Source organism: Engystomops pustulosus, chromosome 8 (genome assembly GCF_040894005.1).
Source record: "Engystomops pustulosus chromosome 8, aEngPut4.maternal, whole genome shotgun sequence".
Lineage (NCBI taxonomy): Eukaryota > Metazoa > Chordata > Amphibia > Anura > Leptodactylidae > Engystomops > Engystomops pustulosus.
This window is the reverse complement of record NC_092418.1, coordinates 73,081,762-73,098,486: the sequence shown is the minus strand read 5'-3', so window position 1 is coordinate 73,098,486 and position 16,725 is coordinate 73,081,762. Positions and strand designations below refer to the sequence as shown.

The 16,725-nt window shown below is 39.5% G+C and overlaps 1 protein-coding gene across 5 annotated transcripts in view; it reads right to left on the bottom strand.

The window, feature by feature from the left end:
- Positions 1 to 407: 407 nt before the first annotated feature.
- Positions 408 to 16,725, bottom strand: part of MPP4 (MAGUK p55 scaffold protein 4) — a 41,702-nt gene continuing 25,384 nt past the window's right edge. Inside the window, exons 7-23 of one of the 5 annotated variants that reach the window (XM_072121221.1) lie at positions 16,336 to 16,356; positions 15,421 to 15,502; positions 15,248 to 15,333; positions 12,420 to 12,491; positions 11,681 to 11,877; positions 11,527 to 11,591; positions 11,041 to 11,058; positions 10,882 to 10,920; positions 10,244 to 10,264; positions 9,845 to 9,859; positions 8,875 to 8,913; positions 7,107 to 7,292; positions 6,909 to 6,989; positions 4,715 to 4,808; positions 3,482 to 3,590; positions 2,860 to 2,994; positions 408 to 1,070 (exon numbers count right to left, since the gene is read on the bottom strand). In XM_072121221.1, the coding sequence (XP_071977322.1) occupies positions 885 to 1,070; positions 2,860 to 2,994; positions 3,482 to 3,590; positions 4,715 to 4,808; positions 6,909 to 6,989; positions 7,107 to 7,292; positions 8,875 to 8,913; positions 9,845 to 9,859; positions 10,244 to 10,264; positions 10,882 to 10,920; positions 11,041 to 11,058; positions 11,527 to 11,591; positions 11,681 to 11,877; positions 12,420 to 12,491; positions 15,248 to 15,333; positions 15,421 to 15,502; positions 16,336 to 16,356 (1,446 nt within the window). In that variant the 3' untranslated portion in view covers positions 408 to 884. Of the gene's footprint in view, positions 1,071 to 2,859; positions 2,995 to 3,481; positions 3,591 to 4,714; positions 4,809 to 6,908; positions 6,990 to 7,106; positions 7,293 to 8,874; positions 8,917 to 9,844; positions 9,860 to 10,243; positions 10,265 to 10,881; positions 10,921 to 11,040; positions 11,059 to 11,526; positions 11,592 to 11,680; positions 11,878 to 12,419; positions 12,492 to 15,247; positions 15,334 to 15,420; positions 15,503 to 16,335; positions 16,357 to 16,725 lie in introns of all 5 variants that reach the window. The other 4 variants (XM_072121223.1, XM_072121222.1, XM_072121225.1 and 1 more) reach the window with 4 other exon arrangements.

Here is a 16,725-nt window from a genome sequence, read left to right as displayed (position 1 = left end):
GCTTGATACAGCCTGTGGATTAGATACAGTAAATAACCAACCCCCAGTGGTCCGTCCTGTAAGTTGTGGACTGTCTGTATACTAAATGTTAAAGTGAAATAATTTTTAAATACTATAAATTGGAGATGGAATGGATTTTTGCCACTTAAAAGCTAAACTTAGATATTTGGCTGCTGTACAACATGCAGTATGCTCATATTGAGGTAAAATAGTCATTAATATGCCAAATCTATAAAGAAAATTCATAGTAGAGCGGAAGCTACAATTCTTATTTAAAGAGAATTTGTCAGCAGCAATGACTGTACAATGCTGCAGACACTTTTGGGCAATGGAGCTCAATTTTCCTAAACAAAAACACACAAAGGTAGCGTGTTTCCCAGAAAAAAGGACAGTGTCTTATATTAGTTTTTGCGCATACAGAAGCACTAGATCTTATTTTTCTAGAATTCAGATTTATTGTTGAACAAAACACCAACTTCTCTATCATCCTTATAACTCTCCAAAATCAGAATTTTTAGTGACCCCATTTCTACTAGAATCATTGGCCCCAATCTTTCATATTTAGCACTTTCCTTCAATGACCCCCTTCTCGTCCGGGTAGCTTCTTGTAGCACATTTGCAACACAACAGTCAGTGATTTTTATCCCATGAATTCTTCTCCAATGTCACAACCTCTTTCTGTATCTAAAAGAGCTACTAATATTAATGTACGGTGGGGGGGTTTCATACATGATTATTGGATACTGCAATCTTCTTACAGGTGTTTATGAGGTTCCTTACTCCTAGGAAATGGATCCCGCTCAAATTTATTACATGATGTTCCAGGTGCCAATACAATGTTTAGTCTGGATATATTTCATAAATGAATTTCATCTTCAAAATAATTATGGATCAGAGCAGATCCAAGCAGCTGGGATCCATTGTGGCTCATCTTGAGCACGGCGGATGATGGATAGAAGTTGGACGCTAGCAGTCTGCAGATCATCATTCACCAACACTTGGTCAAAAAACTGGCTAAACTGCTCTTCCATCTTCTTTGCAGATTCTTCTATCTCCTGAAAGTCTTCTTCCTGCAGATTCAGAAAAATATGCAAAGTGAACAATGTATTGGGAACTCGCTTCCAAATAAAACCAGTGGCGGTGATTTATCATTAGACAGGCTCCTTGGGACAGTTCTATGTCTGACTTTAGAGCTTCGCCGCCCGTTAGATTAATTAACCCCTTCACGCTCAGAGATGGCTATATCCGCCACAGAGCTATGAAGGGAGTATGAAGAGGGCTCACTGGCTGAGTCCTCTCCATACAGAGATGAGCTTTGCTGCATGTTGCAGCAAAGACCCATCACTAACACCCGCAGTCAGTGCTTGCACCAATCTCGGGTGTTAACCTTTTGTCTGTCACCGGCATAGAAGCCAGCGGCACTTAAAACATCTTTCTTGAGATCGTCACTGCCTCCGAATGTCATGGGGGGAGGGGAGGTGGCGATCTGTTGCCATGACAGCCTCAGGTCTTCATCAGACCTGAGGCTGCATGGTTTTTGAATATCCGTTACAATGAGCCAGTGGCTCATTGTAATGAATCCTATGCAAAAACGCCACAGGGTTAAAGTATCCTAGAGGGTCTAAGAAATACTGAAAAAAAAAGTATAAAAAATATAAAAAAATGAATAAAATATTAAATTCAAATCACCCCCCTTTCCCGGGAACTGATATAAAACATAATAAATAGTAAAAATCACAAACATATTGGGTATCACCGTGTCCCAAAATGCCCAATCTATCAAATTAGAAAAACTCTTATTGCCGATGTCGACTTCCATAACGGAAAATGGTGTCCGAAACGTGACTTCACACCATTTTACATGACATAAAAAATTTAATAAGTGATCAAAATGTCGCACAGACCTCAAAATGGTAGCAATGAAAACGTCTCATTTCGCAAAAAATGACACATCACACAGCTCCGTGCACCACAGTATGAAAAAATGATTAGCGTCAGAAGATGGCAAATTTTTTTTTCTTTTTCGTACATGTTCGTTTAATTTTTGAAAATGTATTAGAACGCAATAAAACCTTTATAAATTTGGTATCACCGTGATTGTATTGAGCCAAAGAATAAAGCAGATGTGTTATTTCGAGTGGAAAGTGAAAGTCCAAAAAATTGAGCCCACAAGAATGTGCCGCTTTTTTTTTTTTTTTTTTAATTTTCCATATTTGGAAATTTTTTTCTGCTTCCCAGTGCATGGCATGAAAATGAAAATTTGTTACACACAAAATAAGCCCTCACACAGCTCTGTACAAGGAAAAATGAAAAAGGAATAGATTTTTGAAGGTGGAGAGCGACAAAAAAAACTTGCGTCCTTAAGGGGTTAAAGTGGCTTTGGCCCTTTAATAAATGTTCTTATGCTGTATATGTGTCTGGGATTTTTTTTTTTTTTTTTTTTTTTTTTAAAAGTCACAGCACTATGCAACTTTTTTTAAAAAAATCATTTTATATGGGTCTTTCAAAAATAAAGTTTAACAAGTACAAATCGTTAGTAATTTGCATATACGTATCTGAGGTATAAGTCATCAGAAAACGGTAACATTATATATCGATTTTAACAACCATTGTTCCTCCAATTTCCCTTGACCAGGTTTGTCATGCTTCAAGGCCTACCAAATCTAATTTCTATAGAAATATACAGTATATAGAAATATAGAAACTATGCACCTTTTTTTATAAAAAAGTCAAAAGTCGTGAATCTGGTGTTGTACTAGCAGTAGTTCTATGTTTATGCCAGTCTAGTCAAGTAACAATATTAGTCCTGTGCCCCAAAAAAACCTAGTTAGGAATGCTGGACCTGTATAATGACTGTACCTTAAACTTCTGGTGCACATAATAGTCAGTGATGATGCTGGCGTTCCTTCTCGTCTGCCTCATACAGTTTCTGCTTGGTGGTTTTATGAATATTACATATGGTTTGAGCTCATGAGTCCGAGCTCCTGTAATACCCTGGAATAAAACAACAAAGAACCATGTTTTTACCAATCCTGGAGTAAATAAAAGATCATGACTAGTGATGGCCCCCGACACAAACACATAACTTAATACTATTACCATACCAGGTAGGTCCTTAGGAACAGTTCACAACTAACATGTCCATTATTAGGTTGCCCGCTACAAGGTCGGCTCCAGGTTTCTTAGGTCCCGGGGTGACAGTGCCTCAGTGGGCCCCTTTGCAGTAAACTCATGTGGTGACATTAAAAATGCAGAAACTGAAACAGTTCCCATAGTTTGTCATACCAAAGAGCCCCGTCAAGTCCCCCTCACACCCTATGGATTCCTTACGTACATGTACATGCTCATTGCGGGGCCACACTTGTACTTTATATGTGGTTCCTTAACTTGCTTTGCTAAATAATCGGTGCCTCAAGCACTTAGCATATGCCAAAGGCAACAACATATACTAGGACCCTTTTAGAGATAGAAGTGATCTGACCTGTGGCTCTAAGTCAATAATGCAGATTTTTCCAGCATCTAGTACTTCTTTCACTGTGTCCACAGAAGTGCCATACATGTGTCCTTTGTATTCTCCATACTCCAGTAAACTTGGAAAAAAAATATTGAAGACATTAATGAACTTCAATAAACATAATAATGTGGTTATGCAAAAACATATTTTATCTAGTGTCTGACAGTAGGAGACAGAGTGAAGACAGAAGTGGTTTCTCATCCCCTCTGTCTGCTCCTTTTCACATTGCCTCAGTTAGCCCAATTGCTACCCTAACACAATAAGACAACCAATTATGTTGCTATTAATTTACAAATTGTAAAAAAAGAAGAATATGGATAATATATTGAAAATAAAAAAATGTTGGTGGTAAAGGGTATGTTTATTTTTTATTTTGTTTAAATAGGAAAAAAATCAAACTCATTGTAAGAAATAAACTAAAAATGTTACCACTTATATAACTATACCTTTGAATCCAATTTTTCCGGAAATGATTAGTGCAGGTGATAATAATAAACTTTGCAATATACTTAACCGTCTCTGTGTTTTTTTCTGCTCCTTCTTTCTCTTGTGGTGAGCAGTGTTTCTTAAGTCCCCAACACAGCTTATAGGAGGCTAAAGATGAACTACAGAGTGTAGTTCGCTTGATAATTTAGCTCTCTGGGGAGTTTAGACTATCCAGGGTCTATGAAGTGCTAAGTCATTAGACCCTTTATCAGGTTACTTTATCTCTCAGCTGTCAGTGGATACAGGACAGAAAGCTGATTTAGGGCTCTTTCACATTGGTGTTGTTTTTCAAGTCCATGGTTCAGTGTTTTCCATGGACTCCTCACAAAACCATTGATTTCTAAGGGTATTTTCACATTGGCTTGTACTTTGTGACACATGTGTTTTGTCTCTATGAGGACACAGAGACAAAACAGAACGGAAGCGCAACTGAACTTCAATGCCAAGGTGAAAGAGCCCTTACACAGCTACATAAATAAGGAAGAAAGGCAGAAAAAATAGGACTCAGGAATAGATTATGTAATAAAGAATATTACAAAGTTCACCATTACCACCGGCACAATTTTCTTTAAAGTTTAGTAACACTTTTAGGCCTCTTTACATAAGCAGTAAATAAAGGGGTTTTTTTTTTGTACTATATAGACATCGGATTAACAATGCCAACTTCATATGTAAACGCGAGAGCTAATTTATGCATAGAGGGAGATGACCTACCTGTGGGTGTATACCATACTTTCAAAAGTCTCCTTAGATACAAAGAAATATTCTTGACCGTTCTCTTCATAGCTCTTCTTAGGGCGAGTTGTGTCTGTTGGTTAATAGAACCTTTCATGTCAGTATTCACCATGCAGTGAGTCAAAAGTATATTGGCAATTATTATTATTATCATTATTATTTTTATACTGCTCTACTCTATGGGGGACATTCCATTCATGAAATGGAATTATTTTCCCTTTTGCGCCACCTACATGCCATGTAGGCATTGAGGGACATAAAGAGGGCCATGCTGAATGGCAGAGTACATCAAGACAGATAGGCGCAGACTATAGCACAATCCTACCCCAGGCAGGACCTGGCATAGAACTGTTTGCCAGCATAGCCACTGCCAGATTTAGGCCATAGATATAGATGTAGTATCCACTCTATAATTTACATTATGGACAGTCGCCTCACTCATGGTGCGGTTAGATACAGTGCATGCCAGTGCAAAATAGACCTTAATGGGGGGTGTGAATTAGCTGCCGTTTCTGCGGCTACCTCATGGCCCCCAAAAATGGTCATGTGCATATGAGGCCTTTTCAGCAGGCCTGAGCCCTCTCATATATCTGGAGTTTGATCAAGCACCAGCATATGATAATTCCCCCCTATGCTCCTATTAAATAGGAATCTGGAACTCTCTGAATAACTTTCTTTAGCTGAAAGCTGCACAACAGCAGTATAAAGTAGAATTATGGCCCTTCAACACCTCTCTGTTAAAGCATATGACTCATAACAATTTACTAGGAACAGTGCAAACTGCACTATGTGCAGTTTTCCTGTGTATAGTGGAGAGAGTGCCAGATTCAGGATTTTTGGCACCCGTTCTTAATGAGTCTGGCACTACTTTTTTTGGTGCACCTTTAACAGTCCGACTGAGCACCTGAACACCCATTTCAGTGCAGAATTTTGTGCCGCATGAAGTATTGTGCAGCAGCGCCACAAAACGGTTGCTTGCAACACAGATGTGGAGCAGGCACTTATTAAATACCTGTGCAAGCAGTTTGCACTAGATGGAACATGCAAAATCCGACAGAAAACTGGTGCACACCCTTAGTAAATGTGGGCCATATTGTTAAGATTGGCATCCTATGAAGAGGATTCTGCCACTTTATACTGCCCAATTAACATAACCATACAAGTTCGTCCACAATGCCTATAAATAGAACACCCTCAGTAAGGTCGCCACCAATGGTGTACAAATGAAAAAAAATATGTAATTAACCACACCTAGTGGGGATTGTGAACACAAGTTTATCACTAGGAAAGGAAGATACGGGTAAAGCATTCTTAAAGAGCTTTCATAACTATCCCTAAATATTTGTACCTTGTCATAGGAGTCTCTTCCAGTGCAATGGGAATATTTTCTTTAGGCCACTTAGAAATCTCTGATATTAGTTACAGTAACCTATATGCTAAAAGGCTATCTGCTGTAACTAATTGAATGGGAATTGCACAGGCTAGAGAAAAATCAGTAGAGCGATATTTATTAAGGTATAGAAAGATTTGCTTATGCAGAGACGGTAAAAATTCCTCTTTAAAGTGCACTGGTCACCAGGTATGTCATGTTAGGCTGGTGACAGTTTTCAATAACCTATGCTATGCTGATTTAAAAATGCCTTTGTCAGCTTTCTGAATCAGGAAGGGGGGGCAGATGCAGCCTATGTGTGCCTGTGTTAGTCTCTACACTCGCCCCTCCCCACTTTCTGTCACATGCATTTAGCAAACAAATGTCAGCTCACCAGATTATGAGCTCTGTGAAGGAGCAGGAGGGAGGAGCTGTACAGGAGCACAAAGCTGGGGGCTGAGAGTTGAGCAGTCTGCAGCACAAAAGTCATATGTTTTTTTTTTTTTTAAATGCATCCAAACCAAAGCCCAATCCCTGGAACTACACAGAGGATTCTGTCAGGGTGCAAGGTAAGTTATAACACACTGTTATATTGTAATGCAAATGCTAAGAGAAAGCAATAAGGCATCTTTTCAATGCAGCAATAATGGTTTTCTGTAACCTGTCTTTAGTCAAAATGAGGTCCCTGGTGACAGATTCCCTTTAAGTTACCAAGAAACTGATGACAGTTCACACGTGATAATACTGATATAGCACTGTAATACTGTTATTCGGCAATTACAATTACAGACAATAAGCACTTACGTGGCACTGGGCTATGGAATATGCTGGGATTTAGTCTAATAAGCTGTTTTCTTAGCTCATTAACACCAACTCCTGAAGGTCCTGCAAGAAAGTATCAAGCTATCATAGTGCAGATGTTCCTTACCACAATATTATATTCTAAAAAGTTACCACTGTGTTTTTTGGCTACCAAAACAATATATTTTTTGGACAACTTACCTATTAGAACAATAAGTCTATGACGATCACAGGGCCTTCTCTGATATCTTACAACCTCTTCATAGGGAGCCGCTAAAGTATGGTAACAGCTACTTGGACATCGAGAGTAGCAGGAGAATTGGGTACTGTGAGACTTTCTGCGGCAAAGGCGCATGCTTCTCCGAAAACCAGCTGCAGAGAGGATAGCTTAAGATTGTACAGATTCATAGTCATCTTTGAGCATTTTCTGGTAAAATTAATAAAAGAGTTACCATATATACTCGTGTATAAGCCGAGATTTTCAGCACAAAAAATGTGCTGAAAAACCTCGCCTCGGCTTATACACGATTCAATGATAAAAATAAATACATTAATACTCACCCTCCGGTGTCCCCGATGTTCCTCGCGGCTCCCGGCGGCTTCTTCACTCTGCGCTGGCCGTCGCACACTGTGATGCCACGCTGTCGCGATCTCCCGGCAAGAGAAGAGTGAAGAAGCCGCCGGGAGCCGCGATGGGGATCGGAAGCCGCCGGGAGCCGGGAGCCGCGACGAACATCGGGACAACGGAGGGTGAGTATTAAGTTTATTTCTTTCTCTGTATAGGGACTGCTGTATACTACTGAGGGCAGACGGTATACTGATGGGGACAAGCTGTATACTACTGAGGGCTGTGCTGTGTACTACTGGGGGCAGGCTGTATACTACTGGGGGCGGGCTGTATACTACTGGGGGCAGGCTGTATACTACTGGGGGCAGGCTGTATACTACTGGGGGCAGGCTGTATACTACTGGGGGCAAGCTGTATACTACTGGGGGCAAGATGTATACTACTGGGGGCAAGATGTATACTACTGGGGGCAAGATGTATACTACTAGGGGCAAGCTGTATACTACTAGGGGCAAGCTGTATACTACTGGGGGCAAGCTGTATACTACTGGGGGCAAGATGTATACTACTGGGGGCAGGCTGTATACTGCAAGGGGACAAGCTGTATACTACTGGGGGCAGGCTGTATACTACTGGGGGCAGGCTGTATACTACTGGGGGGCAGGCTGTATACTACTGGGGGCAAGCTGTATACTACTGGGGGCAAGCTGTATACTACTGGGGGCTGGCTGTATACTACATGGGGGCTGGTTGGCTGTATACTACATGGGGGCTGGCTGTATACTACACCCTCGGCTTATACTCGAGTCAATAGGTTTTCCCAGTTTTCGGTGGTAAAATTAGGGGTCTCGGCTTATACTCGGGTCGGCTTATACTCGAGTATATACGGTATTTCTCCAAGATAACCTCTGTCCATATGTTCTATTAGTGCATATAGATGGTATTTTTCCCACTTCCTTTTCCCATTTTCCCACAAACCCATAAAAGTGAATGTCGCTCCGGTTCAGTATGCGTGCCATCACCAATATCTCCCATTGCTGCACACACATGACACCCAAAATTACTTTCATTAATAGATAATATTTTGCAATGTTTAATCCTGTAAATTATTATAAAATACTTTTGTGACACATTCCGTTTATAAGAAATACCATATTGCGTACAATGTAGATTTTTTTTTTTAAATGTGACAAATGGTAATGACCACCTCTACTCACAACAGCATCAGTTTTTACTTATGGAATAAAAATGGATATTTTAGGACCTACATGTGTACAATATTTATTTTTCCACCCTTGTTTCATTACCAGCTTTTATTTATTAGGATGAGGGATCCCAGTAGACCCATGTGTATAATCCTTAATCCACATTCTTCACTAGAATAACAACCCTCAGACATACCAATAACATAAGCCTGTCCATCACTGCCATATTCTTCCTCTTCTTAACATGCATGTAAAAACAGGAAGGGGTGAGAAAGGATGTTGTAAAATCCTGTCATTCTTTATCGTCACCTCAAAGACAAGTTTAATATTGCATGAGAAATTATTGTAAAACACAGTTCACATCAAACATTTAGAACTTCGGTTCACCACAGTGACACCACATTACAGTGAGCCGGCAACAAAAACCGAGTAGAAGGAAGGAAAAATTTGGGAAATTTGGAATTCACATATTCTAATGTAATGAATTCATTAAAGCAGGAAAAAGATCAAACATTGGGAGCACACAGTGATTGGCTGCTGCCAGTGTTTAGGACGTTCTACCAGTTCTTCTTATATGGACAATTACATCACAGGAAACTTCCCAGAATATAAGCAATACTCTGCATCCAGCTCTTATAGGCTCCAATGACCTCTGCTGAGTGTATACGTCACAATGTATGGACGGGAAATAATAATTCCTTTATTTATATAGCGCCAACAGATTCCACAGCGCTGCACAGAGCTTGTCAAATCAGTCCCTGTCCCCATGGCGCTCATAATCTAATCAACCTACCAGTATGTTTTGGAGTGTGGGAGGAAACCGGAGGACCCAGAGGAAACCCACACAAACACAGAGGAAAAAAAGGAACTTGCTGCATCTTTCCATCCTATGTTTCCCATGGTATATGTCATATATTGTGCAAATATAAGTCTATGACTATGTTCCACATATAGCTCTGGAGCATATACACTGAATGTATACATTAAACGTAGTGTTACTGTAGCTTTATAATGTCATTGTGCTGTTGACCATTGTATTTCCGATATCATAGTCATAGCAGCAACATAGTAGGGAACAGCGATATCTCCAGAATTCTTACTATTACTCTAGTAACATATCATATCATATATTCTCTGCAAAACAAGGAAACCAGATATCATCTTACCTCCTTTTAATTCCTCTGGTAAGATAAAGGACCAAATAAAATCAAAGTAAAGTAATGCCAGTATAGAACAATGTATAGAATATATCATGTATATGAAATAGTAGATAATACATGGAGCATTCACAAAGGGTTCTAGCTGGACAGCTGGCATAGCTATGTGAGGTAAACACAGTACAGACCTGGCAGAAATCACAGCACTTACACAGAGTACGTGCCAGCAGCCTGCTAACCATATGTTACTTATTCAGACTGATCTTATCTGCTGTATAACTTACATGAAGCCGTTCCTTCATGATACATGACCTTCATTATAGTTATTTATTATATGGGCACCTTTACTGTACTACATTGTATTAATAGTTGTATTACTACAAAAATACAATTATGAAGTATTTTTACCTGACTCAAACGTTTCCTCATCTAGCAAAGAAAAGAGAACATCATCACTTATAATTTATACAGAATGACAGTAACACTCCTTCGATCTCGCAACAATGGAACCGGAGAGATGCTGGATTATTAGAGGCTATAAAATATCAAGAAAACGCTCTGAAAAAAAGGGATTTCTACACTATTTACCTGCAGACACCCAGCACCAAGAAATCACCAAACTGTGCAATGAATATACAGGATTCTCACTAATAGTCTTTGGGGAAGACTATTTCCCCTGGGATATTTGTGCCATATACACAGGAAATGGGAGTCTTGTCTATTCCTGGAAGTACCATGGAAGTTAATGGAGATTGGAGTATCCATGTTCTCTTGACAGACACCCCTATAGTCAAAGGATTCAATTGATAAACCCCACTCAAACTGTATAACAAGAGTGCAGTAGAAAGAAAGGGCTGGATTATCACTTCTTTTGGATTATCGGGTGTCAAATTAAAGGGATTCCGGTATATTTTAATAGCAATAATATTATCCTGCATGGGAAATATGTACGGAAACTAAGAAGCTGCCACTAGCTCTATAAATAATTTGTATCATACATACATACATACATACATACATACTATATATATATATGGTAAACTTACCAGCTTCAACAAATTTTTCATCAATCTTCATATCATCTTCTTTAAAAAAAAAAATTAAAAAAATAACAAAGACCTTAGTTTTTGCTAATTGCAGAAATCCACCCTACATATATGCGTGTCCTAGGAGCTAGGCTTTTTAATGATGTCTGATTCTCTTACCTTCCCCAATTGTGCTCACTGCCCATGTGAAAGTACAGATAAAAAAGAAAAAAAAAAATCTGTAACACGTGGAGAAAGTATAAGGCCCCAGTGCTAAAAATCGAAATCACCACCTGCGTTTCATGTGCAGATGCTGCACTTCTAGATCAAAGGTTAATTTTTCACAGTCCTGCTGCTACTATGTAACTATATACTTTTAGTAAACATCTGCCCAGGCTTCTACCTTATACTCTGCAGTTTTTCATGGTCCAAACTGCTGACAAATACTTTTTATGGGGCCCCTTATCAAGCCCCTTATGAACTACATCAAGAACAAAGGCCTGGGTACAACTGTAACCTGTGGACCCGACATCCAGTAACATCCATGCTATTAATAGTATCATTATTTACATGCAAATAATATTAAACAATAGCTACATTAAAAAGGTAAAATGTAAACTAAAAAATGTATAAAAGATCATAAATAACGTTTCTGAAAATACTAACACTGTGATGCTTTAAGGCAAGAGTGCGACATGGACGGCTGGGACCACCAAAATTCACGTTGTTTCCTGAATACATAAAAAAAGAAAAACGTTTTAACACTTGGTGGCCGCACGTATTTAGCGTCCACATGTAAGGAGTCTTCTAGTGACTGTACCTCTTGAGCAGATGGTTGGATGGGATGAGGCCTGCGCATCGGCTGAGGTCACATGCTTTTCTTGCTTGCCACCACATAGAGTCGCTCTGGTCCACTATTTGCAGGATTTCTCCTCTTTTAAAAGGAAGTCCAGCATCTGCACAGGGGATGGCCGGATCCTGCTGAGGCCAGTAATCTGCCATCGCTCTGACAAACAGCTAAAGCAGAAAGAAGGGAAAAAGTCCATTCAATAATCCATTCAAGTACATGGCGTTTGTATAGAATAGGTTCACTGTGGAATTACCAATAATATTCATATATATGAATATTATTGGTATGTGTAGTACATGTTATAGACACGTTTAATAACTGTTATAGCTGTTTATCGAAGCCTAGGGCTAAAGGACAGTAAATTACCAATATCCAGAGGACCGTTTGTAACTAGGGGTTGTCTGTAAGTCGAGTGTTCTTAAGTAGGGGACCACCTGTATTCCCATTACCATACAGCATATCCGCAGGACAAGCTTCACATTGTTTCCATAACTAACATTCTAAAGTTATGGGGGCAGCGCTATGCAGAAAAACTCAGGGATCAACATAATCCTGACAACCTCTAGAATCAATTAGATGGGACTCAAGGTCCCCAGTCAACTGGGTCCTTGTTCTAGGGAAGTGCTTAGACACTTACACATTGCTGCTCATGGCAAATCTGCATTGAGAAAATTGGTACAGGTTGCTCAGAGTAACATCATATTCTTACCATTGTGTGACTGCTCACAGTGCGATCTCCAATGGGTATGAGTTTGAATATGATTGTCCCTTCAGAATGAACCTGTAGATTATGGCAAGAATATTATTATTTAAAAAAAAAAATACAAAGTACAAAAGAGAGGAGGCAGGGAGAAGACATGAGAAAGAAAAGTGATAGCGTAATGCCTCAAAATTGGTCATTACTAGATCCTACATCTAGTTATGGCTCTTTCCTGCCAGCTTCTCCTACACCTGTCACCTTTAAGACTGGAATTCTTCAGCTTTTTCATTTAGATGGTGCATATAAACTGTGGGACTCCATTTTTTTTCACGTTGAAGGAGTTTATTTTTGGTGTACAAGTATCATTATCATATACAATAGTTGCACATATTGGATTTGCGTCACCATTAGGCTCCCCAATCTGAGTACTTAACTTACTCTACCTATCATCCAGTACTGGGTGTCTTCCGGTAATATGACAGGTTTTCATGTACAGTGATGGCTTTTCTGCCCAAGCGCTTTTACCCCTATGGACCATGGGTTCAAAATGTGCATTCCACAAATGCTTCAATCTAGTTAACACTGGCTCGTCAATACATATGTGGATCAGACATGGGAATGTACTGATACCCTTCTGGGTATGTTTTTATTCAGCTGCACAATGCACTTTACACTGATCTATTAGGCTATTATGAAATTAAATGTATTCACCATAAATTATATTGTATTTCTCACGTATGGACTATATTATACAGTTTGTTTACTACATATTGGACACTTTATAGATTATCATGCTCTTTATACATTAATATGTATAGAAGTAATGTCTGCTATTGCTTTCCAATTGTAGTACTATGCTGCTATGTACTTCCCAAAAGGAGTGTTTACAACTGTATTATATTATGCCTGACACTGAGGAGTTAATGTGATATCTATGTATATTATGTTGATACAATTGTATTTTCTCCTGCAGGCTGTGATTGGTTGGTATCCTGTAAATCCTCAGGACAAAAAGTCTATACATTTAGGCTCTACTAAGCTATTAATGCTTAGTGCTCACACAGCACAGGCTATAGACTGCTTATAACTGGGTTACTTATGATTTCTTTCACTTATTACATGGTCCCTGCTCCTCCATGCGATGGAAGCTGCCTGGCTGTCACCATATACATCCTGTATGTGCGCTGTACATGTTCCCTGCTCCTCCATTTGATGGAAGCTGCCTGGCTGTCACCATATACATCCTGTATGTGCGCTGTACATGTTCCCTGCTCCTCCATTTGATGGAAGCTGCCAGACTGTCACCATATACATCCTGTATGTGCATTATGCAGTGTTCAGTGGATTTACTTGTGGGAAACTAAATGGATTTAATGCTAAATTACTTTGATAGAATACACAAGGCATCATGGGATCTGTGGGCAAGTTAGCTTGCCTCAGCTTGAGGGCATAGACTGACAGATATTAGTCTCCGCCCACTACAGCTCCAGTGAGAAAGATTTTTGTCAAACGCTTTCAGAACATGCCATAACTTTGGAAAGAAAAGGATGAGTAGGCATTGTTCTGTTTATATTCAAAGGGGGAATCATATTTAATAATTTGCTAAATTCACTATAACTTTCCAGTTATGCTTTAAAGGGAACAATTCACCAGCTTTTGCCTTTTTAAATAACTAGATTTCTCAGGTAGGGGATGAAATGTCCTTTCTAGAATTTTTACTCCTGCAGCTTTTATGTGAAATCTCAGCAGTTTATCTATTAAAAACAATCACCTCCAAAGTCATGTGAGAAGGGTCATATTTTGCTTGAGATGAGTCAAGTCTAGAGGCTGCAGGTGGAGTGTCACTTCAGACAACCCTATCTATAAAACCAAGAAACAGGCTTTTGGTGTCATATTAAGATAATAATCTTAGTTATTGTAACAGTTAAAGGAAACCTACCATTTCAAATGGTAGGTGTAAGCTGTAAACACCGAGCACCAGCTCAGGGTGAGCTGGTGCCGGTGCTTAGTTTCGTTAGTGTTAAAACCGCGGTATCGCGGTTTTAACACTTTTTAAACTTTAAAAAAGTGTGCGCATCGTGCGCACGCAGCGCCGAAGCAGTTTCTGCTATAAAGTTTAAAAAGTGTTAAAACCGCGATACCGCGGTTTTAACACTAACGAAACTAAGCACCGGCACCAGCTCACCCTGAGCTGGTGCTCGGTGTTTACAGCTTACACCTTCCATTTGAAATGGTAGGTCTCCTTTAAAGAAATAGGTGGGAACAGGATCCTCATCTTTAGCCTGACTCTGAGCGTCTGAGCCTTACTAATCTCTGTCAAAATGCGACTCTTCTCTGCTCATTTTCACACAACTTTGGAGATTGTTTTTTTACAGGTAAACAGGCGAAATTTCACAAATATGAGGGAATTCCAGTAGGGATATATATCATAATATACGCTGAGGGGGCTGCTAGTCTAGTAGGGTAAAATTAGGTGTTAGGTAGGTGTCAGGATAGGAAAGAAAGGTGGGGGACATGAGAGAGGAAAAAGGGAGAGGAAAAGAAAGGATCAAGAGAATAGAAGGAGAGGGAAAGCAGGAAGAGAGTGAAAAGAGAAGAGAACATGAAAAAAGGAGAAGCAACAGAAGATAGAAAGGAGGTAAAATAAAGAACAGATGAAAAAAAAATAATACATTAATACAATTAATACAACAAATGAAACATTTTACTGCTGTAGCTTTTCCGTACCATGCACCCTGTGGATGGCACACCCTTACATTACTCAGTACATCATAACAGGATTTTTAAAAATAAATTGGAAATACAGAAATACATTTGGAATCATATAAGATAAATACCAGTATCTGAATGACTTGTTCAGGTTCTAGCCCATCCACAGGAACCCCATTTACTTCAACCAGTTTATCGCCAGCATACAGCAGACCTGTAAACGTGGATATAATATCTATCTTACAAACTAATTGTAGGTATTATTTTAGTTATGTATATAATAAAAAGATACACATCTTACCACTTCTATCTGCAAGGCCGCCATGGATAACTCGGGCAACTATGATGTCCCCTGTGATTTCATGACGTTTAATTGTAGCTCCCTTGTAAAAAATAATATAGTGTAAGGTTTACTGATAAAAGTGTTATTCAGTGCTATTCAGCCTGGTGTATTTTGTCTGTACAAAAACACCAATGACACTAGTAATTGCATTAGAATCAAAATTACCACCATGGAAAGGGAAGGCTAATTTACTACAAGTCCAGAGCAGGGGTGCACAACCTGCATCTCGTGAAGCCACAAGTCGCTGCCCGCTCCATCACTAATAGTATCCAACGAGCCCGGGTACTGGTGGGTACATCTTTCAGGTACTCTCCTCTACTGTGCCCTTACACTGGTTATATGACCTTGTATATGTAGTGTATAGGGCAGTATTTTGTTCTGTGCTGCGGTATTTGGTTATACTACTCCATTGGAGTTGCATAGTATGGCAGTCTGGGTCTCAGGCTAAAAAAAGTTATGCACCCCTGAAGTGGAGTCTTGTTTTCATGTTTTTTTCAGTTCATTAATAGGTGTATGGGCAGCCCCAACATTCTTCCCAGAGCTTTATCCACTGTGCACATGGATGGAAATCAAGTCTAATGGCCCTTATTTTCCTCCTGGGTGGGGCTAGTAGTTGCCTTCCTCCCAAAATGTCTCCCCCAGATTTCTTCATCAGAGTGGATTTGGCCACCTCTCTGGTAGGAATGAAAAGACTGGGCTACTCAATTATTCAAACAAATTGTACACTAACACAAAAGAGGAAATGTACAAAAACTAATATACAGGTCGTCTCCCTATACAACTACTATTAGGCAGCTGGAGAAGGTGCAGCAACCCATAGCACAGCATGTGAAGGATTGGGGCACATGAAACTACAATGTGATAAAACTATACCAAGTGGCTTTCCATGGTTTCCTATTACAGAAAGAAACATAGATTAAATTAAAAGAAGGCTCTGCTGTTCTGTCATCAAAATTCTTCTATATTTTCTCCTTCAGAAATACATTGGAGTATGTTATTAGTGTGTTCTTTATTGCTTTTCTCAAATCACCCAATATAACGGACTGCTGTGTGTGGAAGGGCAGGAGGAAACAGGGCTGGCAATCCCCTTCCAAAAACATTGGACTTATAAACAGGTCTGATGTATTCTTTAATCACTTGTATTAGTGACACATTGCAGTACTTTGTTTAGTACATAGGATAGGGAATGGATGTCTGACAGCAGTGTGACTGGGGAGGCCCTCAGAAATGAACAGAAACGTGACCTATAAGTTCCCGTGAGTG